At 37.8% G+C, this 27,449-nt stretch overlaps 1 protein-coding gene across 1 annotated transcript in view; it reads left to right on the plus strand.

The window, feature by feature from the left end:
- Positions 1–27,449, plus strand: part of LOC149298764 (plexin-A4-like) — a 286,899-nt gene that overhangs the window by 13,913 nt on the left and 245,537 nt on the right. Inside the window, exon 2 of the mRNA XM_089487082.1 lies at positions 2,659–2,841. Within this exon, the coding sequence (XP_089343208.1) occupies positions 2,659–2,841 (183 nt within the window). The remainder of the gene's footprint in view (positions 1–2,658; positions 2,842–27,449) is intronic.

Consider the following 27,449-nt stretch of genomic DNA (forward strand, 5'->3'; position numbering starts at 1 on the left):
ATAAATTTTCCCTTGATGGGAACTAAACGTGTAATCTGCATGTTTCACATTTATCAAAGGTGCTTCAGACAGCAAAGTAAGCAGAATATCAGCCCTACTTTTTTTATAGAACGGCATTAATATCTCAGGTTGTGCCTTCAGAGGAAATGCTGTTAGTATTCTGCCTTCGCAGGCTGCCATCCGGCAAGCTTTGCACCAACCATTTGATTTATTTACTTCCTGAAATCAAATGACAGCTAAATCCCCAAAAGGCAGAATATACTTCAATCCTAACACCTTCCCAGTAAAAAGCTGGACTGTAAACTGTGCTTTAGCTTTAACTTCTTCTTGGATTCATTTTTGTTAAGAAGAAATGTGAAGGGAAAAAAATGTCCTCGCTAAAATGCGTTGTCCCAATGATTCATCACATGGATACAGGAAGGTTTTGAAGGGTGGCATATGTAAGCCGCTACCGGAAATGGTTAAGGGATGGTGTGGATAAAAGATGCTTGTCTGAATTTCAGGTGTAGTTGCGTTAGTGGGTCTTTCTTTTGTCAGAAAATGTCTTAAATAAATGCACATATCCTGATAAGAGAGGAAAGAAAAGACCACTTGTCACCCAAAAAGACGTTTTCCATATAATAAGGCATACAAAACTATAGTAATGTTTTTATTTTAATAATTATGAATAGTGATCAGTAGTGATCATGGGGAATATAGCGTGAGGGTAAGGTAAGTATTTTTAATTGACTTAATAACCATTTGATATATGATTGGACAAACGTAATTTGTAACAAGACCAAGGTATTTGGGCACTAAATATCCCTATTGCTCATCTTATTGCTATGATGCGCTAGTATCCACCTGACATAAGGGGAGAAAGGAAGGACAAGGAGCTTTAGGTCTCAAAGAGGGACTGAGCCTCCTGAAGAAGGATATTTGGTATGCATGCATAGTAAGCAGAGTCCCCAAGCACATCATGCTGTTTAGGATCTTATAGGCATCTCAGCTTGTGTACCAATGAACTCTTGGTTCAGTCATTCTGATTATGGAGCCTGTGGTAAATGTGAGATATCTGTAAAATTAGCAACACTTGTGGGCCTACATTCTTTCACCTTTGGGATTGTCATTAACTGAGTAATAGTACCTTGCAAGCTTGAATTCAATTAAAAAGTAAATACGTTCGACCTTGCAATGCATGTAGGAAACTGTGCTATTTGGATTTAAAGCAATAATAAGCTTCAACATGTGACTACCCATTTACATACATGTCTCACGGTATGCTTGCTAATTTACTCAGTGCTATAAATAGAGATTACAGCCTAGGCCACATTGTACACTGTCATCAACGGACCCAGGTGATTGTTATATAAACATGTTTTATCACGTGCTATGGTGGTTTGTATAGAGAGGATAATAATTATAGTAATTTAGGCTGCATCTTAAAGAACAAGTCCAAAACCATTAAATGAAGTCAACATTATGACATGCTCCATGCTTTATGATGGCTCAATTTATTTCGACCTTAGAATGGTTCACAGGGCCTGTGCTACCTATAGGCAAGGTAGGCGACGGCCTAGAGCGCAGATATATTGGGGTGTGCCAGGCGCTGCACTCTGATAGAGCTGCATCCTGGTGGCTGCTCTTTCCTGACATGGAGGAGAGTAAGAGGCGCCACTCTGACTCAGCAGAGAGAACCTCCTGCCGCCCTGAAAGAGCGACACTGAGCTCGGGCCAGACAGCTGTTCCTCTATTTTATAACGAAGGAGGACTGGAGACTTAGACTGTGTCTATGCAGGGGTTGGGGCCTTGTCTACATGTGTATGATCCACTTACATGACTCCATCCCCCAAGTTTAATTTTTTTAATCTAGTGGAAGTTGATGCTGCCCCCCAAAAGGTGATACTGCCCCTTGACCTCTAAATAAAAATGTATGCTGTCTCCCTAACCTCAAAATAAAGCGTATGCTGTGTCCCTAACTTCAAAATAAACTATATGCTGTCCCCTAAACTCAAAATAAAGTGCCCCTATAGAATGGCTAAAAATATAGAATGGCTGGTGGGTCTTGCCATGCTGTCTACTGAGATTGACTTTGAAACATTGCCGAAGGACTTTGTTAATGCTAAAGCAAGAAATGTCAATTTTTTGTAGACCCAATAGCATTTGTGAAAATGCTTGAGCAGCTCAGAGATTAAAGATTGGCACTTGCATTATTGATTGTATTTAACTTTATACTGCAATATGTTGTTCTGCACTGTAATTTTATTTGTTATTTAAATAATGTTTTATTTTCACGAATCGTGTTGCCAGTTGATACATGAACAATGCTGCTTTGTTATGTTTTGCATATGTAAAATTGTTTACAACTGGTTTTATGCAGGCAGCGATTTCACCAGTTGGGAGTGCTAACATAATAATAGGCGAGGAATAATCCTGTAAAATTTGAAAACAGGAAGTTATGATGACTGCTCCTATAGTATATATGTAATATATATTTTGGTACATTATTTTTGCGTATTATATCTAATATCATGTACGCCTCACTATTCATTTTTACTTTTAATATATTAACATTTTAATCTGCAGACATCTATACTTAGGGATTCTTAGCCCACTGTACTGTAAATGGTAAGATTTAAAAGTGAAGTGATCATTTAATCAATTTTATATTTTCCACAGCTTATCACCATTGCTGATGATTTCTGTGGCCTGGACATGAATGCCCCACTGGGAGTATCTGAGATGGTTCGAGGGATACCTATCTTCACAGAGGACATGGATAGAATGACCTCTGTTATTGCCTATGTCTACAAGAATCACTCACTGGCTTTCGTGGGCACTAAGAGTGGCAAACTAAAAAAGGTAGGATCGCTGGTGCTGTTTGGTCCAAGATTTCCGATGAATGATAAAATTATGGGGTTTTTTTTTGTTTTGTAATACATACAATGCAACCACCTAGCTGGGTAAAGTAGTTATAGAAAAGGAGTAGACCTCAACCGATATATGCAAGGTATGTTGACCTGACTTCCAGGGCTTTATAACAGTAAAATATTTATCTAGCAAAGTATAAATAATAATTTTGTACCATTTTATTTATGTGAACTAAAACACTGCCAATATGGACATGTCTATGACACAGATACAAGGCATGTCACTTCTTGAATCCATACCCATGGGCTTTCTCTGAGCATTCCAACTGTTGAGCTTCTTGAGATTTCTTTTGCGCAGGTATCTCATGTCATATAAAACTACATAGCACTGGTATTCACTAAAGCAATTTCCGGTAGAGTAGAATATTTTAGTTCCCCTGATAACACCAGGAAGTATAAATGACCAACCGTAGTGAACTTCTCCTGCAAAGGAGTGCTTGGCTGGACTTGTATAACCCATAGTTAAATCTAACATCTTTGAGCTGAAACTGCAACTCTCCTGCAGACTCACACTTTAGCCGAGAACCGTCACTTTGATTACTATGCCGTACAATATAGTCAAGTTTCAGAACCTTTTTGATCATAGCGTACCCGTTACAGGGATGATGTAAGAATTTAATAAACAGCAGTAAATGAAGGAAACTGTTGACTCATTCAAATCTGAACTTGGTAATTTGGTTTGTGAATTTCTGGAGAAAGCAAAAGCTTTATTCTGTGTTTTTTTTCCTCTATTTATCAATGAAGGACTAATGCCTGCGGGTTTGGAAATTAATGCTACAAAAAACTCACAGCAAACACTGGATAAATTAATAAAACACCTAAATAAAGTTAAAATTGATAAAGCCTCACAGCCAGGTGGTATACATTCTTAGGTACTTAGGGAACTCAACCAAGAAATAGTCAGACCATTGCTTTTGATCTTCAAGGACTCTCTCTTGTCTGGCATAGTGGCATAAAGCAGAGGAACCAGTATTAAAAAGTAAAAGCCAGGTAAACATGCGAGCCAAGAGCCAGAACTGTTTTATGAAGGACAGATGGTGTCCAAGTAACTTCATTGCATTCTATAAAGAGGTGAAAGTACTTAGAGTGTAGTGACAGGGAGCTGCCTCTGCAACATCAAGATGTACATGTACTAATGGCCTTCTTGACACAAGTTTTAAGGATGTACAGGTACAATATTAGAACAAAAAAAACATTTATTTTTCATCCCAAATGTTTTCATTGTTTTAATGTATTATTCATACTAATTCTTGGACTATACATCTAAAATGGTATCAAAAGAAAGTTCTATGCTTGAAAAAACAATATATAATTATTATTATTTATTGTTTTATATAGTGCCATCAAATTCCGTACCACTGTACAATGGGTAGACAGGACATAACAAGTACTAGGTAACATAACAAATTGACTAACAGAGACAACAGGTGAGGAGGGCCCTGCTCAAACGAGTTTACAATCTAGAGTCTTGTGTGTGCATAAAAAAAAAATTTAAAAGGGCATCGTGATTAAGAAAACATTGTGTAAAAATGCTGAAAGACTTGGCAGCCAAATTGGCTAGTTAGATTTAATATTGACATATCCAGTTTTATGCATTTTGGGAAAACATATACCCTAACTGGTGCAGTGAAAAATGACTTCAATGTGGGATGTATGCCTTCTTCTGGGTCAACAACAGGGAGGAACTTGTTGGTCTTTTTTCCAACCTAAATTTCTACGCTATTATGGTTATTATTGTGATAATACTTGTTATGTTAATGATAGCAAAAGGTGCAAAACCCTACCTGTTTCCATATTTAACATACAAATGGTGTTACAGTTTGAATTCTGTGTGGTATGAGAGAACCTACAATAGTGATGGCACCAAGGGTCTTGAGTGAACTTGAGTCTTATAGGTGTATAGACCCCAAAGTGACACCTTAAAAATGGAACAAGTGTCTGGCATAAGAAGCATATTTACACCGTTTTTTTTACCACGTCAACATATATTAATATTGCAGATTTACAGGATTTTTTTTCTGGAAAACTAGGTTCAATTCCAGAATGTGATCTTTTCCGTGTATTTGTTGCGGTGTTTAAATGACAACACATAAGTGTTCATTTGAATGATTTGTTGTGTAGCAGAGTTTGGATGCCTGTTATTTAATTTTGACCTACTTTTGGGACAAATCGGAATAATCACTATAATGAAGTAAAAAAGAGAGACCTGCTGTCTAATGAGCAGCATCCTGTCACAAAGGGTATTTTTTAAATTTAATAAGTAAAGCATAAATAAAGATTAACATTTTCAATGCAGCTTCTTGTCAACATACACAGCTTCTGGCCACAAAAAACACAACAAGGATTAATGCAAAAACATAATGATGACAGAGTTGCCCGACTGTGATCGATCAAATCAGGGCATTTATGTATTTTTTGTATAGAAGACCAAGACCTCAAAATTGTGCCTGAATTTGGCTGTAAGCAGTATGTGAAGTCACTGTCACTTTAATCAGTGGGCAGCATGGATCTTTTCCAATGACCCATTATCAAATAGGAGCTCACTACCTGGCTAGCATACAGGGACAAATTGACGAGGCTGCTGTGTGGTAGCCAAAGAGAAGTGCTCCTTAGACTCAGGAGGAGTAGTCAAAAACATTACAAAAAGTCAGCAAGGGGTCCATTAGTACCTTAAATTTCCCCATGCTAATACTGCGTGAGGAATGACTATCCTTGTTTTACTAGTTTTGGAGTATCAGAACCAACATTGTGCTTCCTTTGAAACCCCCTGTTAATGATTATTTTGTTTTGCTGTTAAAGATTCAGTACCAGTCTGTAAAGGATGAATACTGTTATACATGTAAAAGTTTTTTTTTAAATTATACTCCTCTATTATACCACGACAGAATCACTTTACATTTGTAATTATACTTGCAAACAATTCTCATTAACAGCATTGTGTCTTAATTACACTACCGTGTTGAAGAAAGCACCATACATCTTCTAGAACTGAGATTGATTGATAAACTTGACCATTTGCTCCTTAGTGTTTTAAGTATAGAGCTTTCAACCTCCTGGTTCAGAACCACAACATGAGGCTGCTTATAATTAAGTATAAGTCATGGCGGACCTATTATGAAGGAATTATGTCATTTATGTTAGGTATTGTGGAGCAAAATACCTTAGCATTTGAAGGCTGAGGGATGGTTTGAGGATAATAGAACTCTTGTCATTTGCGATAAGGGATACGTTGACTTACAGAGTGCATTGCAAGTAGGTGTTGGGAAACAGGTTCATTTACGTTAATACTCAATCAACATGAATCCTTCTCTGCGCCCTCAAGTATGCTATATATGGCATATAATTCAGACTTAACATGGCAAATCGATAATGTCCAGGTTATCAGTCAGCTAAATGCTTGCACATTTCTGTTGGATTGACTAATACCTGCTCCTGTTAGACTTTAACGTAGCAATGGCGGACAATTGTTTATGAATTTTCTATAATTCATCCCTCTGAAATTCTGGAATGTTAAGAAAAACTATTTTTGTGTAATGCAAGTGTCTGTAATAGCATTTTAAAGTCAAACTTGTAGACATTAAACATATTTATGCTTAGTGTGGTCCTCCTTGCAAAAACATGGAGGAATTCTGCCGAATCCTCCATATAAACCAGCCCCTTTGCTATTTGTCATGCACTAGATGCTTTTGGTCAAACACTTATAGCCCCACCATAAGATATACTTACTGCCGTCAGCTAAAGCGCTGGCTCAACAAGTGTTCGGAGGAGTCTAATGAGACCCCTCTGCGTGGATGTGCAAAAAGCGCTCCCATTGATTTTTAATGTTGGACCACGAAGGAAGTGGGGCACTGCAGATCTAGAGCTGCAACTTCTCCTAAAGGTAAACCATGTTTTTTCTACAGTTTTACTGAATGCATTTTAGAGCATTTACAAAGTGTTTCAAATTTGACAGATTTTATAACACAAACAAGAATTATTAGAAAGACACTGAGACAACTAGTTTCATGGATCTTAACTTCTTAAGGTCAACACTTATCATAATCATAAATGATCCGGGTCTTCAGCATTTATTTGTGGAAATGCCTTAATATAGCTCCATTTAATAACCTCATTTAACCCCAGTTCTCATCAATTTACCCAAAATAATTATGTTTAGATATACATCCATTCTATATGTAATTGCAGAATTGAGGTACAGAAAAACAAAAAACAGTAACCCTCATCCTAATGACTTTTAAGACTGAAGATGACATGGTTGCTTGAGATAAGTAATGGATTTGTATGAATCTAACCTCTTTCCCGATCATTGGATGCATTAATATGATAAGAGAAAATGGGTGATAGGGTTAAGCCATTGTGTTTTATAAAGCACTTGAGGCTGAAATCTTAATGCAGTAGCTGTTGCGAGCTCCCTATACTCGGGAAAGTGCTACTCTTTGTTCATAATCTTGGCTGGAATCCACACGCTTTTATTTCCCTTTATAAACCTGGACTTAATTGCATTCTAACAAAAGGAATTGATTAAGCAAATATACACCAGGGATGCTGGTGCAGGCTAGCAATATGGAATCAGAAAATACAGTGCATGGGGATAGAAATCATGATACCCTTACATTGAGACCCCCACATATATTACATAAAGGCATGCACATTATATAAATGTTGTGTCCACGGCTCGTGATGAGTTGCTGGGTGTCGTAAATATTATTGATTTACTAATCAGAGCTGCCTCATGAATGTAAAAAAATGGACTTGCCCGCTAAAACTACATTACAATAGCATATATTTGGAAAATGTATTACATAGCTCTAGTTGAGGCCAAATGAATTCTAGTTTTAGTTATCTAACTAGTCCAGGCATTTTTAAAACACATACATTAATGTAAAGTATTTTTAGATCCATAATTTTGGTGTAAATGTTACCCAAGTCATGTGCACTCATTCTAACACGTATACACACGCTTACACATACTCCCTCACTCCCTTACCCATTTAACTTGTTTGGATCAAGCAGCAAGCAAACCCATTTTTACTGCAGTGTCATATAACATGTTGTAGCTATACTACCATATGACATTAATGATTATTAATTAATGGAAATTTCAAAATATAACTTTTAATACTGTTTCCAAATCAGGAAAACAATGAACGCAAAAGGCACAATGCTCCTGATTTTTGAGACATTTCACCAACAATCACATTTTCTGTTTATTTTGCTTTTCTAGTAGTGACATTGCCTTAACGTTTTTCTGTGAAGAGAAACATAAAAAACTAATATAATATCAGTCTCCACCCTTCCTTGCTAGTATTATTGCAAGTAAACCTCATAGAATAATAATATTGAATGTATATATGCTATTACAATCTTGCCTGGAATATTGTTTTACAGACTCATGAGCAAGGGAATAGAGTAAATACTTAGGGGAATTCCATACATACAAGATACTGGCAACTGTTTACGTGTACAGAATTAGGAGGAATCTAATGATCAAAGCTTTGCGTATCTCTCATGAAAATGAAATGAGACTTCATAACATGTGTGGGTTTTGTTCATCTAAGTGTCTAAGCGTTTAACAACCCTTCTTCTGACGCCAGTATTCTGGTAGATGGAAATATATTTTACAGCTAGGGATAACAAGCGGCCAGTATTTATAACAGGATTGATCTTTTTCTTCTTAAAGACAAGCCAGTTGCCAGTCCGGTCCTTTAGAGAGACACTTTTTACAAGAAGAAGGCTGCATTCTAACAGGCTTGTGTCTACTCTGACAGCAGACAGACATTGAGCACTGTTACATTTTAAAGGAATGCAGGGACCTTGCAACCTCCATCTTTTAGCAGGGAAATACAATGTAACAGAAATATTTTTAACTGCAAAACCTCCATATGCGTGTGTGGAGTTAACGATTTTCAATGATATAGTGCAATACATCCTTGTGTGTGGTTAACCTTTAATGCTGGAGCATGATAATGTACATAATGTTCAAAATTGATGATTGGGTGCATGGCGCTGTTGCTTTGATGTAGGTTGCTAGGACACTGTTACTGTTATGCCGTGTTAAATACAACCTCTATCTTTCATTCACAGCTAAACAACCAAATCTTTTTGTGGTTTACTCACTAAACTGTCAGTGTGCAGGTGAGTCAAGATGAGATGGAATATTTCAACCATTAAAAACCATTATGAAAGGTGTATGCAGTAAATATTATCCTGCAAGATAGAATGGCAACCCAGCACTTCTTGCAGAAGAATATAACCAGCATTCCCCACACCATTGCAGACGTCCAATTGGGGACACGTTCTTTGAGTTGTGGCCAGGCACTGAACCACTCACCTTCCTTTTCAGTGACCACATGAGAGCTATGATGGAGATGCGGGCTGCAACAAAAAAGGACGGGTGTGAATGCACCAGTGCCGGCTTTTTATAATGTATAGTGTAGTCAGGGAGCTGAATGTTTCATATTACCACAACTCAACTGCAAACCCACAATTTGGCTAGTAAACCTGCTTGTTTACTTGTAACTTCGTAATGGAGTAGTTAACCAGCAAATCAATACCATGACAGCTGTTAAGATATTCCTGGTTCTTCATTTCTTTTTAATTAAAAAAACAAACAAACCTGTTTCGATGTAGGTAAGAAACCGCACACGTGGATTTGAATAGTCAAAATAGAAGTGACATAAACCATGTACTTTTACAATAGGTACAAAAAACCCAATATACTATGCACCCAAGGGAGTGTAAGACCTGACAGACACACTCTGCTCTGTTACTCAGCAATGGAATCAGTGCTACCATAAAAAGTTTTACTGCCAGGCAAGCAGAGAGAGAGAGGCTAGCAGTCTCCTGCTAACAACTTTCACAAAGCTGTCATGCACTAGCTGCCCCGTGGGAGCGGTGAAAGGTGTAGGATTTCTGAATCTCTCTATATATTCAAGAATCAAGCAGCGCACTTCAATAGGCAGGGATCTCTGTGTGATTCTGCAATTAACAGCAACCTGCAATCTTGTTCTGACAAATTAGAGCATTTTCATGAGCTCGGTTTTTTTATACACTGTCACTCCCGGAGGAAAGGTGAGGGAGGGGGTTGGTTAAAGGACGTCACTAAAATACTTTAGTATTCTGGCGATAGAGAAACAAAACCCCCTATTTGCACATTTTGACACACTGTAATTCATCATCTAGGTGTACTACGCAGAACTAATAAGCAAAGCAGAAAACGTCGGCATGTCCAATATAGTACTAAGCTACGTACATACCTCTCAAGTGTGCCTCATTGGGACCCTATTCTGTCTTTTATTTTTTCCCCTTTATTCTTGGAGTTCAGAATGTTTTGTGGGAGTGTGCATCAGTGTTCAATGCTCTAAATGTTTACATGAACCTGTGAAGAAAATATGTATGAAATTGTGTACAGAAAATAACTTATTCTACTCTTCAACATCTGCTGAAGTAGGTAAATATATATATCAAAAGGTCACAGGGTCATATAAAGAGTCATCGTAATGATTAACTGGGGCTAACCCCAAATCCCTGGGAAGTTTCCAGGTATCATCCTATAGAATATAACCTTTATTAAGAAGGTCACAGGATTCTAAAAGAGTGACTGTGTCACATATATTTTATATATGTCACTCAAAGACATATACAAAAGATCAGATTTAGCATCTATTTAACCCCTGCAGGTTAGGCGATTCTATAAATATGTGGCCATGAATAATTTCTTTACTGATTATATCAGGGTGTGTTATTGTGATGGGCCAGGACAGGTACATGTGAATATCACACACTTTTTTGTCGTGCATGCAGGAGATCTCCCCTGTTCCCCCTTATTTACTGTACATGTGTACACTAAATAATTTAATTTCAAGGTATATACAGTATGTATGTACATCAATCATGTTTATTTTTTAACCAAACTGTGTACATTTATGTTGTATCTCCCCTAATATATACCTTTTACTTATTCATAGACAGATTGAATTTAAATACATGTAATATCACTGGAAAGAACAGAATCACACAAGGGCCCTTATAAAGCATCACGCTTACAAAGAACAGATGGACAAGAAGCCAACGCTGATCACACACAGATTAAATAAGCAGAATGATTACTCCTAGAACTACAATGAACTACTGTGCTAAACTGCAAACCCAAATTTACAGCAGTTAAGAGTAGCCTGGGCGTCCCTCTCCTTATTTCACTTTTAAGTGTAGGATAAACTTTCTTTGAAAATGTATTTATTAGTCAACACTCCTCATTATATAAACCCTAAGAGAGTCCTATATAAATGTCTATTCAGATCTACCTAGCATGTGATAATCAGCTATACAACACAGGACTGTGCCTTCGGAAGATCAGGTCCCCTCAACCCACTGTTCTCCTATAACTATATTAACACTTTAGCTCAATGGCATCATTCACGAGCCTGATCCATGTGAACATGTTCTCTTTTGACAATCAGTTCAGCTTTAAGTCTTTAGTTCCAGGTCTCAAACAATGATAAAGTGATCTAACTGTGATTCAACTGTCAGGCACTTCCTCTGATGCCCATGTGGAAGGCCTGGCAAGAGTATTCACTGTTTGTGACTTTTAGAATGTATATTAACCCACTAAGTACTGTGCTACAGATCTTTTGAGCGAAAAGCTTGTATATTATTACATTTGTTCATTTGTTTGCTTTTTACCTTCTGAGTGCTTTCATGTTTCCTTTGCATTTTAATTAGATTCTCTATATAAACAAAATATTTGTTTGCATGCTGCTTGGGGGATTATATTGTAAAACTGAAGACTGGAATTAAATAAATAGAGAAATAAAATAAGAAACTAATAAATACAGGAATAATGTGTGAAAGGTTTCGATAACAATTGTACTGGAATGTATCCATTATGTTAATTGTTGGGCTGTAAAGGAGTTTATTGCATAGAGCTGGTCACATGACTCGATCAGGCCATCTGCTATAAGTAAAGACTATCAATAGACTATTATTAGCATATTTTTTTAAACTCCATACTCCATGAGTCAAAATTACATAAATTACATTAACAATCAAGATAATCAGTGCTAGCGCTTGCTGTGTAGTCTTATCTGTTTATCCTAACATAATGTTCACATTCTCAATGGGTCTTTGTCTTCATTTTGGTTCTTTATCTTCATTTCTCTAAGATTTTTAGAGTTTTCACCAAAACTGCTATTTCTCTGGTAAGATTCATGCTGGTGTTTATATACCTGAGTAAAGAAGGTTTGGCAACATATTCCTAATTATTTTGACTGCCTAGCTCTTCAAATAGTACAGCTTGCCCCAGGATAGCCTTTTGGTGGGAAGGAATTGGGCAAGGAGGGTGAACAGTGGGTGTGGGCACACCCCACTCCTCTGCTACAAGAAAGAAGAAATTCACCCAGAGACCAAGGGAAGCAGGACTTCACTCTTAGATTTGTGGTAAAAACCTGGAGATTTCCCAGTTGTGATGATCACCCATATGCTGTGCTGGGTTCTGGACTTCTAACCAGCAATATAGACGCTTAGACATATAGACCAATAATATGCATGGCATGTAACATGAGGAAAGCACAATGTCAAAGGTTGTAGTTTTTTCTTTTTTTTCTTTTAATAATAGTGTCTGCTATGATTTTATATGGTTCTTAAATGAGAGGAATTAGTGCAAATGGAAACAGTGGTATATTAGTAGGTCACATACTTTTATTGACCAAGTTAGTAGTGCTCTTTATAACCACTTGATACAAACTTGAACTCGCAAGATTATATTCTAATGATTGCAGTAGACAAAAGGCTTACAATGGTGAGCATTAAATGAAGGGTAGTAATATGAGATGCTTTGTTCAAAACATGTTTGATCCAAAACATATATTCCTGTGTCTTTTTTGGTGGGAGATTATTGCTGTTATTGACAGATAATGTCAGAGACAAATGTCTTGAATAGACAACAGTATGAAAGACAGTATTCACAAAGTGAGATGCTTTCCACTTCCAGAACTGTCAAAGCTCTTAGTTTCTCAACATTGGGCATATTCTTGGCTTATTCCTCCATGATAAGCTCTAGTATAATAAATGGATATATAATTCTCCCGATCATGGACTCTTCTGTTGTTCATTTTAGTGTTTGGAATGAAATATGTGGCCTGTTTTAATGGAATTGCAATTACAAGTAAGTTGAAACATGCCATAGCCTTGTTTGAGCGATTTACTCACAGCCATCTTCATCAGCTTCTCTAACAAAATACAAACAAAAGTGTTGGCCAAAGCAAACAAAGGGAGCATTTTAGTAACTCCTCTAGGAGATGTACTTCCATCAACATCCAACACCGCCTTATTCTCTCCCTGTAAACTGGATTGTAAAATCTCCAGGACAGGACTATTGAGTTGTCATGTCTTTATTCTGTGCTGGAATTGTGTGAGATATGTTGTGAAGGGTTGTACAGTAAATATGTGGTCATTATAATACTCAAGATGAGAATGCTAGAGAAATAAAAACATTTTATTACTGATAGAGCAGAGAGTTATTGTACTTTTGCTCCCAAGTTTGGTTGGATTAGTGTTTTTGTTGGTTAGGACCATATGCATACACACTGTGGAGGTTTGCTGGCCTGAAGAAATTCTTCTCCACATTGTACCTAAGAGGGAGATCATTTCAGGTAGGTGACATGTGGTTAGGACTGTACAGATCAGTTTCAAGGATAATATCATACCAGGTGAAAGACAAAGGGTTAAAGCAGGAGATGTGGGTTTCAGAGGTAGGTGAGTTTCATTGATAATATCATTCCGGTAGGAAAAGGACATATGGTGGAGATTAATACAGATGGCCAGGTGACTAGTTGGAGGAAGTCATGAAAGCCACAGATAGATGTCTAGTTAACCCAGTATAACTCTTCTCTGTCCACTTATGTAGCGTCCACTTGGGATGAAGCCACTGTAGCTAAATTTCCAAGCACCCAATTTACACAAGTAATGATAATGTTAGTTATTCAAAGGACACATTGGAATGTCCTAATGACAGCATGGAGAATGTGTGAAATTGCCGATACATTCATGAGGGAGAAAAGTGTTGACAAGCATTCACAAATTTTATGACAGGAGCTTTAGACTAGGTAAAAAGGCACTTTCTTTTTATTGTAACCTCCTAATGATAGACTGATGTGTTTGTTGGATGGATTACATGAATATATGGTGCTTTAGAAGCTGCCCAGAAATCAGGAATACCGATTTTAGCATAATTTCACAGACAAATACATTTCACAAGTGTTACCATATGTTTTTGTATTTAATAAGATGAAATGGCCAAAAAAATCAATTATTGTTCTGATAAACACTTTGAGTGCCAGAGGGTAGTAGAGTATGTAGACAGCTGATTAGTCTTTTACTACCTAAATATCACAAATTTACAAAAGGAGAAGAGGAATATCAATATTTTGAAATCTTTGACTAAATAGTGCACAGATCATGTCCAAGCATTTTTTTTCTTGTGTAAAAAATAATTCAAGTGTTCTTGTCCTAAAATTTGCTGATTTACAGAAAAAAGTTACTAGGAAAATATAATATATTTCTCTGGTAGAAGTAGCTAATAGCAGTGTGCTTCTTAAATTTAATACAAAGCATCTTAAAATTTGCATTGCATTTTAAAGAAACCTCCACATCTGTTCCTGAGGGAAATCAATGCTGGCTCATAAAGAAGTGTTACTTTGCAAGACCAGAAGAACGCAACCGATTACAGCTTAGCTCCTTTTATTGGAAGAGAAAGGAGTAAACTGTCAAACACCCCTAGACAGTGCAAATCAGATTACAAAGAATAGTTTGAGACTTTAATATGTGGGAAAAGCAAGACCTATCACCCAATTAGGTAGGACTCATAGATCATGTGTCAGTTCTGCCCAGTGGGACTCGGTGTGTATTTTGCTTTATACGCGCTAAAGGTATCTAACAACCCATGTATACACCTTCTTCTGATTTGGGATGGTTTATTATATTGGTACCTTCAATAAATCCTGATGAATATATTTTATTGTGCTGTGAATAACAGTTGTTAGATAAGTAGGACAGTAGAAACATGACTACAAGTGACCGTCCGTATACCACAAGTTACGCCATCATTTATACGCCACAGCATAGAAAGCCTGGGAGAACAATCCTGACAGTTTTTGTAAAGCAGGTAACCTCCTTCTATTGGGGTCTCATGAAGTGCCTGGCTTTCTGAACAGCTGAACTTCAGCTAATGAGAAATTCATGCTCTATCCTGAGAGGTTTCAAGAAAGGGCAGCATAATCTCTATATATTAATTTTTTTGCACCTTTCAGATGAAATCTAATTAAAGCTGTGACCTAGCGGTTTGCAAATCCTTTTTGTGTTTGCTGCACTTGTCATATTGATGGGAAGGTACGTGTATACCAGTGCTGGAATTTCTGCTATGACAGAGAGTCCAATACACTCCAGATGTAGAATCAATGGCTCTAGTGCAATTTTACCTTTTGATGAGAGATCATGCACCTTATAAGATGTAAAATCCTTTCTGTGTAGTCAATACTCAGACAAGAAGCTGTCTACAAATAATTTGTGTATTCTATGTCTTGAACTTGGTCTTATATTCTTACGCTAGTGTACACCCAGTGATATGTACTGTTGGGGCCACTCTAAGCCCTATCTAAGCAGTTCCCCCAGCCCCCTCCCTCCGCGGTTGCATCTAGAATACATTAAGAGGCACTGTATTATGTCATGTCCTGACACTCTGTGTCTTAAAGACAAAGACACAGTATCCATTGCATAAATAGGCTGGTTTGTAGCAAGAGGACTTTCTTTCTTCCACCACCCCTACAATAATCCTCAGTGACTTCAATATACTGAATAATGACCCATCACCTGATGCTTCAAAACTGCTGTCACTCACCTCCTCTTTTGGTTTCTCACAAAAGACCACCTCCCTCACACATCTTGATGGTCAGCAAATTAACCTAGTGTTCTCCCATCTTTGTTCAATATTTCATTTCTCCTTTCTCTCTGTCTAACCACAGCCTATTAACTAAATGTTAATAGGCCATAAACCTTGCCATACCACACTTCCTCTACCTAAAAAAAACACCTCAAACCTACCACAACCTCCATGACCTTAACACTCTTACTAACACACTTCTGCTTCTAATCTCAAACATACCTTCATGTTCCTGTGCTGATTTTGCTGCAGCTCGGTATAAACATACACTAGACTCAGTCCTAGATATGGTTGCTTCTCTAACTGTACACCACCCCTCACACCGTTCACCTCAGCCATGGCATTCCACACAGACTTGTTTTCTCCAAAAGTGTTTTTGCGTGCTGCTGGGTCCTGAAGACTTTACACATTACAAACTCATGCCCTGTTCCTATACATCAGCCCTCCATCTCTCCAAAACATCCTATTTTCCCCATTCCTAGTTCGAATCCTACCAGTCTGACCCTACCTTTAGTGTCTTCTTCACTGCAACTTGCTTGTCTGCACTACCTCTATCTGTTAATGTTCCTCAGGGCTCAGTTCTTGGGCCTCTACTCTTCTCCATCTACACCTCTTCACTGGGACAACTCATATCTTCCTTTGGTTTCCAATACCACCTATACACAAAGGACAGCCTAATCAATATCTCCTCTCTTGACCGTTCACCCTCTCTTCTAACCTGCCTCACTGACTATGTTTCTGAAATTGCATCATGGATGGCGTCACATTGCCTGAAGCTCAACATCGCAAATCTGCTGGAGTTATATAAAAAATGTGATGTAATGTCCCCTGGATTTTCCACCCTAGGCATAGGCCTAGTCGGCCTAGGCTGGGATACACCCCCTTACATTGATACTAATTAAAGACCCTAATACATGTATTAACCAATCTTGTTGTTGTGTCCTTGTGTTCAGGGATAGGCAAAGTATCTGTACCAGGACACCAGTGTCAGTGACGACGTTTGTGAAGACCCAAAGAACATAATTAATTTGTCCACCACAGATCCCAGTAAATGTGCACCATAAGCAATCTTGGTGCCTGGTTGTGTTGGTGCTAGGAAGTTTGGCTTCAACATGCTTTTCAGACAATACGCTATATGTATTTCTCAAAGGACACACAAGCAGATGTCTCTGAAGATAATTTGAGTTGACTCTATTAAATTAAGTCGCTTCCAGGCACTTCACTGCAAGGGACACCTTATCCATTTCCCCTGGTGGTTCCTCTTTATCAATATCAATTTATATTTAAGACACAGGGAGTACCAGAAATTATAGTATAATAGCTGCCATGTATGTTTATTCCAAATAAAGGTTAGGTATTGACTGATAATGATAGTTCTTACAGCTGAAGGACATTTCAAGAAATAACCCGATTCTACAAAAAATGTCCATTTGAAGCAGTTGAACAACTCAGTTCTAAGGGGCCCATAACTTAACAGAGATATCCCAGTTTAACAAGTAACTAACAGGTTAACTGTTCTCTCAAACAAGAATTAATGGTTGCTGGGAGCCATAGTCTAGATTTTGTTAAGCAGGCTACAAGTATAATCTCATAAAACAATCTACTGCTAAATTAAATTAAGTATCTCCAAGTGTAACAGTTTCATCATAAACAAGGTTATTGGGCAAGCTTTATTTTTATTTGACAGGAGATCTAGACTCATGTGCAAAAAGTGTGCAAAAAAATAAAGCTAAACGTAATCTTAAATATGATTTCCTCTTTAAATTAAGCTTAGGTGTAATTATAGATTTGTCAATCAAACTTTTGTATTTATTACTTCATTCACACCCTAGTGCTAACACACTTTCAGACACCCAAAAAATAGCCCACATTTTTAATTTCGGGAGATTTCCGAAAAACTCTTTATAGTTGGTGGATTCAGCCAGTGGACCTTTGATTCCTGTGGTGGTAAGCTGCAAGTTTAAAATACCAGTATCCAAATAAGATATAGTAAGTAAAAATATTGAAAACCAGTATATGTATATAATTGGCCATCTGATGGTTTTCCCTACATCGTAACTACTAACACATAGATGATGTGTCTCATCTATTAATTTGCTCTCCTATAAATTAGACTGGGTGGTAATAACCTTATTTTAGCCTGTGCCAAAGGCAGGCACATGTGTGCTACTACTTCCCATAATGGTTTAGGAAGATGAAAGAACTAAAGTCCATCGTAGTTGTCTTTTAACCTCTTGCCCCCATGTTTTTTCCACAATAGAACTTCTCATGCATTATAATAATTTAAAATATTGGGCTTTTAAAAGAAAAAAAAAATACTACATGATTTACAACCACTAGACTGAACTGGCTACTTAATATTTCACGTGGGTTTTATTGTAAAACTGCAGGCTGAATGGTTCTTTTGTTTTAACGAAAGGGATATAGATTTAGTAGTACACTCTTGTGCTCTTTCTGAAAGGAATATAATATGTGACATAATTTTTAATTGTGCATATCTAACACTCAGCAGGAGAAATGTAATGTGTTTAATGGTTCATTTCATATAAGTGAATTTAACCTCCACTTCCTAAACGGCCAGCAGTATTTCAGTTTCTATTTAACATATTCTATCTATCTATCTATCTATCTATCTATCATCTAGCTGCTTGCCTGTCTATATTTTGGTCTGTAATAAATAGTGCAAGCACAGTATGATGGATAAGGGGGGTACATATACCTTATCCTCTTCAGCCCATATAGTTCTACAAGTCTTCTTACTGGACATCTTTATGCATGCACCCAGGGCCAACCCTACTATATAGGTAGCTTAAGCGCTAACCTACAGTTCTGAGCTGGGGAAGGTGCCACTGCTGGTTTCTCTGTTGTGTTTTGCAATATTACTACTCAAGTATATTGGTGTAATGGAGGCCACCATATTGCAATGGACCCCAATGCCAACACCCCAATGTCACCCTGCCCAGGTGACTGATTTCCAAGTTTTAGTATGCTTTTCTTTCCCACATTTGCCTTGTTTTTTTCTCACCAGTTTTTCTAGCAAGTGCATGCAGGAAGGGAGCACTGGAGATACAAGTTACTTAGGACACTAAAAACTCTTGGGTCAGCCATGCCTACACTACAGCAAACCATTAAAATTAAATCATTAAGTTACTCAAGTGACACACTGTGCCCTAATCATAGACAGGTTATAACCTAGAAGTGATCCTTATAATGGCTGCAGTATGAGTTTGCAGAATGCCCCTATGCATTTGCAAAGGGGGTAGCATAAATGTAAAAGGATCACTCAGTAATCATATGCATTAAGGACACATGATGGCTGGGATGTCCCTTTAACTACACAACGTAAGTAACTGCATTTATTTATAAATGAGTTTATGTGTTTATTATGTCAGTGTAGCCTTTTGTAGCACATAACATTCACCATTCAATAACATCATTCAGCATTTAGGGTTATGAGGTTGCATACTGTTAGCACTCTGTTATGATGCCATGTCCCTACCAGGCTCATAGCGAACAAACATCAGGAATCTTCTTTATGACAGCATGAAATATACACTCACAGGGGAGTCCCTGGGGAGAGGCAGTGCTAACCATGAAAGCATGCTCTGCACTACAGTCTCTTCTAGCTTCCTACCTGAAATATACACTGTAACAACTTTACCTGGAATACAGCCATAATCTCAGCAAGTGTAAGTGTACTCTCCACCTTCAAAAATTCACAATAAAAAAAATGTCACATGACACAAGAAGTTTAATGTAACTGGGATTTTTATTTTTACCAATGGATGATGTATGTATTAATGCATGCTTGATGTGTATTTAAATCTATGCATGAATACAGATTTTCAAATGAAGTATAGAAATGGACAGCTGTATCATATGTGCCTGATGATGGGGATGAATCACCTAGAAATGTAAGAAGGTGTCTAGGGTGGCACTGAGCAGTGTGAAGGACCGAAAACAGGCTTTATAGAGCTGCTTATACTGACTGTAGCCTCTCACCACTGAGTGCATGTGTGGCAGTATTACGGACACTTTCCTTTCCATAGCATCACAGAGGTAGAATCTGACTTTTGGGTGATTACAGCAAATTGGGAATTAGAGTTCAGGGCTCAATAAGGATATGCCAGGAGAGGGATCCATTCAATGTGAAGGATACTGTCAAAAAAAGAGGGGCGCTTCATGAGTTAAAAATATAGTGACCTGCCAATACCAGAATGGTATACATAGTTCCACCAACCATATGATTAATTTGAGAGCTGTTGTATAGACAAACCATTCCTGTATAATTAATCCTTGTTCTGCACCACAGATCACATTGATCGTGTCAGCATAATTTTTCATGTCTTTTCTTTATCCATTAAAGTCTCGGTACAATTTAAAGGGAAAGTGCAGATCAAATGAATACATGAAAATGTATTTATTTATTCTAGCCACATGTTTTCTTGTGTGTCTTGAACAAGGGAGTGTGATGACGACCTACAGTCCACGAGGGAAGCTGATAACTTCAGTGCAATGGCCGATGAACACTTGTGTATGGGAGCACCCTCAATGGCTATTATCCAGTTCTGTCCAACAGGTAGTGGGATTGTCATTTAAAAAAATATAAACACCGGTGGGGAGATATCACGCCCATGCTTGGTCTCCTCTGGTTTCATCCCACTGTAATTTATAGTTCAGGTAATACATAAGTCCCTGTGATACTGTCTAGCATCTAAATAGTAATACTGGAAACAATGTACATTGTTACAGCAACTTCAAAGCTACATAGGTCAAACTTAACGTCAAGGTATACATAGTGTGTATACGTAGTGTGCTACGTAGTGTGCTTGTGGCTCCCATTAGCACTGAGAGGGTTAAGGCGTTGGCAGCTTTCCAATGTGTAAAGGAATCCCAGAGCTGTGCTTGGCAGACAAGGAGAAGTGCGGGAGACTGTCCCCAGGTGTCCCCATGCTGTGCCTCCTGTGTTAAGCTGTCACACGAGTGCAAGGCAGAGACGCTGCTAGATGTCACCTAGAATTCACATGCTTGTCACTTGATGTGATTCCCATCTTGAAAGAGTGCATCGGCTGGATGCTATTGAGGATTAGCAGTTAGGACTTACCTTTCAAAGCCCCAGAGCAAGAGACTGAGTTGGTTTGAGAAGATACAGTGTCAGTAAAGTCACCTCTCTAAGGTGTCTGGGAACACGCAGTAGGTGCCCTGTCCCTGACATGCCATTTGTAGCCTGCAAAAGGAGCAGCTCTCTTTTGAAAGCCACATAAAATTCACACTGTACGAGTCATTACAAATGAATACATGGTGTTGGATACTACTGCCCCTAAACATCTTACTCGTGCTCTGTGGAAAAATACGTGTTCATCTCCATCTCATATTTACAGTTCCTGATCTCCTTTTTCTACATATGTACACATATCCAATTTGATTGTTACTATGCATTTAATACAAGTCCAATATTACCGTATTAAACACAAGCTTTGGCAATATAGCATTTTTCATTAGAGTTGATTCTTATCTGTTGTATTGCATAGTCCAATACATATATCACTATGACAACAGATATAGCTTATTGCCTATGCACCATAGTGGAGTTGCAGTGCATTTGGTATTCAATTCATTTACATCAAAATATGTACATTAAATGGTGATACAATCTCTTATTCCTTCTCAAGATATGAAAACTGAAGTGTATTCAATATTTATAAGTGAAATGTCTCATTTTAAAACAATCCAAAAATCTCTAATTTGTCAGTGTGTGTTAGAGGAAGCACAATGGTATTTGTACTATTTTTTTATTCCTCTGGCAAAGCACCTTAGCTTCTATTGTAGAACAGCTGAAAAGTGAAATTGAAGACCAATTGAATCTTTTAAGGTCTTTAAACAGTTATAGTCAGATTGGGGATACATTTGGCAGGCACCGATCGCTTTGGTAAGTTTTAGTTTGATGTGAGGTTTGCTGCTCTCCTGATTTTATAACTATAAAGGCCTAAATGATGCAAAAAGCTAAAACATTGGTTTTCACATAACTGATTATGAGACACATGGTGAAAAATGTGTGGCCTTTAAATCACTTTAGATAATAAAATAGATGCTGCACTGGACTTCTAATCATAGGTATAAAATCCACACAGGCAGTAGTGACTTTCGGCAAGGTCACACCATTTTGACAATTAGGTACCTTTGTAGGTATACCTGGGGAAAATTCCAGGTATACTCCCCTGGACAATGCCTTTATTATGAAGTTCGAGACAGTAGTCACTGTTGTAGATAGTCTGTTGGTGGGTAAGAGAGTGGGGTAAATGTCCTACCCCAACCCCTGGAAGCCCAGCAAGCAAGTCCATATCTGGAGCCTCTAAAGAGCTTCCAAGTGGAGACTGGGCCCACCTCAGTTAGTATCAGAAAACCACTGAACTGTTTCAAAAGTAGCAATGGCTTTTGTAACTATGAGTCAAATCTCAGACTGTACACAGGGAGACATAAGCCATTTTTTATCTTAAGAACAAGATAGAATTACAAACAGTGGAGGCTATGAAGATGCCGGCAAGGTTAGATCCAGTAATCTCACCTAATGTATAAACCAATATTCCAATTAGAATTTAAGAGATTTTATAATTGAAAAGCAGCATGAAGAAGAAATGTAAAGAAGATTTACAATAGTCTCTGATTTTCTTATTCCTGAAGATTATGATAATGCGCTTGTACTATGTTCACAAATGCAATGTTAATGTTACTCATGCAGCTTTTTCTCCTTACATTGAAAAGGACCTACTTGTCATATTGTCTAAATACTGGAGAAATGTAGCTATGCAGTAATTTGACAAGTACCACTCGCTTTGAGGTGTAGAACATCAGATGTGACTGCTTTATTTTTGTTCCATATGATTGTTACTGTATTGCTGTGGGGTATCCTTGCCTAGGCCTAGAGCGGACAGCCCCTCTGCTGTATAATGAGGAGCAGATCGCTCTGTCATTTAACGACAACATATTTTTGAAGTGGGAACTTCTATTGGACAACATTGCTGACCAGTAATGGACAGCACAGTTTGCAAAGCCAAGAGGCTGCATCTTATAGGATCATTAAACATCAGCCACAAAAACATGGGATCAATGAAAGCTGAGTCATTATTTGCTTGATACGTCCTGCAACTCCTTGATCATAAACAGGCATTTAATAAGTTCAGAAGACCTGTATCTTCATCCTTTTTATCTTCCCACTCTCCCTCCCCATTTCTGATTATTTCCTGAATGCATACCGAGTGGGTGCTGCTAGCACTTCTCCCATTCCTTATCAGCCCACCACACATTCATCTTGTAGCCCTAAAAGCATCATAATAATATTTGTCATCTGCTTTAATTCCATCACTGTCAACCACATCTGATTAAATTTCCCCTCCTTCTGTTTTTGCAACCTTGTCCTTTAACCCCTTTGCTTTCTGGTGTACAGATACCAAGTATGCATTGCCAGTGCTTTAACATATAAAGTTCAACTAGGAGCGGTACAATAGCTAGATGTACTTCTAATTGTCTTATACAGCTGATGATGTGGCACCTTCAAAGTAACCATCCATTTTGTTTTGTGATAGGCGATGTGTCAGCTGGTAAATTATGTGTAAAAAGAAACACCAAAATGTATTAATTTCAGTGGCTAACCACAAAAACACTCTAGTTTATAGAATGATGCCGTACCCCTTTAGCGGCTGTCAAAGTATTGCTTTCTGGTAGGCTTAAGTTCTGGCAGATGTTAATATCCTTCAGCTCAATGAAAACCCTGTGGTTCCCCTAGACCCCAGATTTTCAAGCCTCGGTTTCTTGTTGAACCAGTTAGTTGGAATTATACTGAGAGTTAACAGTTAGCCTTATGTTATTCTAGAATCACTAAAAATGAAGACATTTCTGTAATTTAACTCTTCATGCTGCCAGGTCCTAAGTGTGCACTCCCAGGAGTACCAGCCATTTACTGTCATATCTCTCTGTTAATTAACTGAATGTTGATTTGATGAGCTGTAGGCATCCTGCTACTTTGTCATGTTGTACGTAGATATGACTGCACTGTATTAAATTTATGGTTTATCCAGAGATTGGCATTTAAATGAATCCAATTTATAGAGTTCATCATCAGTGGTGTGAAACTTTTAGAATGCCATGGGGAAGACTCAGAAGAATTAAGTCCAGTTCTAATATGGTTGTCGAATTTTAATATTCTAGTATGCCATACTGTATATACGATATTATTTGCTCTTTAGCCTATGGAAGTTGAATATGTGTACCTTGGTATAAGTAGTTATACGTCTTGCCTATGAGTTTCTTAAATAAGTTATGATAAAATGTTGTACTAAAGACTAAAATTTTGTGGTAACCGTGAGGTGATATTATATGTGCGCTGTGGCCTTATATAGCCTAAGTTGAAATAAAATTCACTGTTTATCACTTAAGTGTCTGTGTCTTTTTTATCTTCATTGATAAGAAGGGACTTGTTGACGGTGCTTCAGTGAAGGTAATATATATAGTTTGGTGTTATTAGCCCCCATGTTGTTATGATAACTTGTACTGCTGTACCTCACACCATTCATATGATGCCATTTATTAATACAATTTATGTTGATAGAACAAGATTTAGTTGTATAAAAGGGGTTAATGGAAGTAAACCCTTCTTTTGTGAATGAATATATTGTAAACCTTAAATTATAATGAGCTTGTCAGTGTGTTAGCTGTATTATGGATCAGTGAGTGTTAAGCAGCATGCATCTGGTTACCAAGTGACAGCTTTCCTCCAGTTTTTACCCAGGAGAGAGACCTGACATCCCTCAGGTGTGCAGCTAAAATACTAGCCAACACATCTCCCTGCAATTATCGTAATAATAAAAACCCTGATGACCAGAGGGAAGCACACTCCCTTGGTACAAGCAGTATACTGAGCAGCAGGATCTTCCAGATACACTACTAGTTTGCAGTAGAATACAGAATCTTAATGCCGTTTTCAAACTCTTGGTGAACACCAGGATTTCTTTTCTAAATTTATACATGCTCCCAGAATATGTACAATGCCTTAATAATTGAGGGCAAAATATTTGATTTACACACACAACTTATCAATTTTCTGTTTACGTAAACTAAATAATAATGATTAATAATGATAATTCGACGCAAATCTTAAAAGGAAAAGCTGGTCAACTTCTCCCCGTTCTGATGTCTCCTTGATAGCTCATGCTATTTGTTCAAAGTTTGTTTTAATTTTGTTCCGACTTTAACCCCGAGGCATTGTATCTCTTTAGTGTGGCGTTTGGGCAGTTACCTGCCGTATCCAGTGCTCTTATCTTTGTAGCACTCCAGGGCTGGTGATACTGTTAATGGCGATTTACCAGTGAGCATCGGGGCGGCCGAGGTATTTAATCTGATTTACTGGGTTGGGAGATGCAAAGAGGAAATGGTGCGCTGTGTGCATGAGTGTAATGATATGATTTTTCAGATTATTACTTTTGCGGAACATAAGAGCTGGAAGCCTTGTTCTAACAATAACATTTGGGAAAATGAGGTAAGGGGAAATGAGGCAGGCAGACAGGCCAGGCCGAAAGGCTGTCAGAAATCTCCTCTGTCCTCAGGCTGCAGTGGCTCCGAAGAATTTATTACTGGAACACATTGGGAGTGATTACCATTTTCCACCTATTCTCTTTGCTACTGTGCATTCTGTTATTTAAAAGTAATGTTCAGAGTGGGGAATTATTACTTACAGAGTGACAACAAGTTTGCGATACCTTTTGGAGGACCAGTATTCATAATGTAAGATGTAGAGTTACATTAGCTTTTAAGGATGTAGTCCCATTTCCACCACCTAAACATTTTAAAACTGTGATATAAAACTATGACTAGGTATCCAAATTATACATAACCAATTTCTTAGGTCTGTGTTTAGTAATTTTACATAGATAGAGGTGGAATAAACAATGGTGTCAAAATAGGGTAACTTTCCAAGCCCAGTAGAAGGGAGCAGAGAGAACGTGGTTACTTTTGCACATAATTCCGTCTCTAGGCTTGTCTGCCGTCAGCACTAACAGTTTGGAAAAGGTGATTGGTTTAATGAATTGGCTATATTCAGTTTATCTGTGACTGCTGCTATTGGATTATGTGATGACATATGGAAAGATAGGTGTCCTAGGGACGCACACATCTCTCTTCTCTTTCTCACAATCCTCATTTGCTCCTGCATCAGACCCTCCATCAGTTGGCTCTGCTTTTGAAAATAAGCGCAGGTAAACTAGTTATGTTACATTAAGTTAGTTCTACTCTTTAATATCTTTACTTTAAGTTTGGGGCATAACTGTTTATGATCGTTGGTGTCTGTAACATAGCTAACCCTTCCTCTCGTCTGAATTGTGTTTGTGGCTTCCATTTAAAAGTGATTATTAATAACTCATACTAACTGTTGTTTTAGTAAGCATAACTATGATAATAGGCAAAATGTACAGCATGGCATCACACTAAAGGTGTCCAGTAGTTGTATGCAAATAGGCAATTTGCTATTTTCCTTTTCTGCAAATGATTTGGTTTAGTAAACAGGTGCAGTGAAGGCTTGAGCTGAGTCCTCTTGTGCCACAGGGCAAAGGCAATTTATTGCCTTGTGAGGTTTAACACCAGCTGCTCACCGAAAACAAGTCTTCCATTCTACCTAGATATATGACGTTATCAACCACAGCTGTTATATGGAAAATGAATTGAGTCACTCCACCATGTCACTTAAACACATAGACTACAGGCACCAAGGAAATAGGACACAATGGTGATTTCTTGGTTTAATTTGTATACTGCCTATGAGTTGGAGTGGCAAAGTTTGATGGTTTTATGGAGCTGATGATATACAATCCCATGTGGGGAAAAACGTAATGATTGGAGATTGCTTTTGATCTATGTTTTGTGGATCAAAAGTTAATACGGATTTATTTAGAATGAAAGCTGGAGAGCTCCCATGAAACACGAAGAATGAATGGGTGTATTTCCATGTGTTGCAGAATAATATACCTGCTTAATTTATTGTACCTATGATGGTCTACACAATAGCTCTTGACAAATATGAATCAATGTGACAGGAGAGTGGTTGTTCTTGGTTCCTGGGAGGCTGAATTCACACATTCTGGGTTGTGTAGCCACCTGGGCTTTATGACCTCTTAACTCCTTCTTTTATTTCCACAACATGGCTTAAATGATTAGTGAGGTGCTTCAGGACTGATGCAAAAGAAATGCAATCAGGCTCAGTCCCCGGTTGTGCTGTCAATATATATTTGCAGTCTAACTGCAAACAGGCATTTTCCTTGATCATAACATCCTAGTGTTGCATGTTATTAATCAGCATATAACGAAAAGGCGACAGAAGGGAAAAATTGAGAGAGTGAAGTAATAAAACATGATACACCCAGAACGCCATGTGTTATACATAAAATGCCCTGGAACATAGAAAGCACTTTTTAATCACTAGTACGGTATTTTTATTATTTTCATTCCTTCTTTAATTGAACTAAATTGTCTGTGCTAACCCATAGGGGAATATAATTTTTACATTGGTGACTAGAGTGGCAGTGGTTTTGCACATGGCTACTTGGAGCAAGGAACATTGG

This window comes from Sceloporus occidentalis, unplaced genomic scaffold (genome assembly GCF_023333645.1).
Source record: "Sceloporus occidentalis isolate IW3139 unplaced genomic scaffold, rSceOcc1.0.p SCAF_31, whole genome shotgun sequence".
Classification (NCBI taxonomy): Eukaryota; Metazoa; Chordata; class Lepidosauria; order Squamata; family Phrynosomatidae; genus Sceloporus; species Sceloporus occidentalis.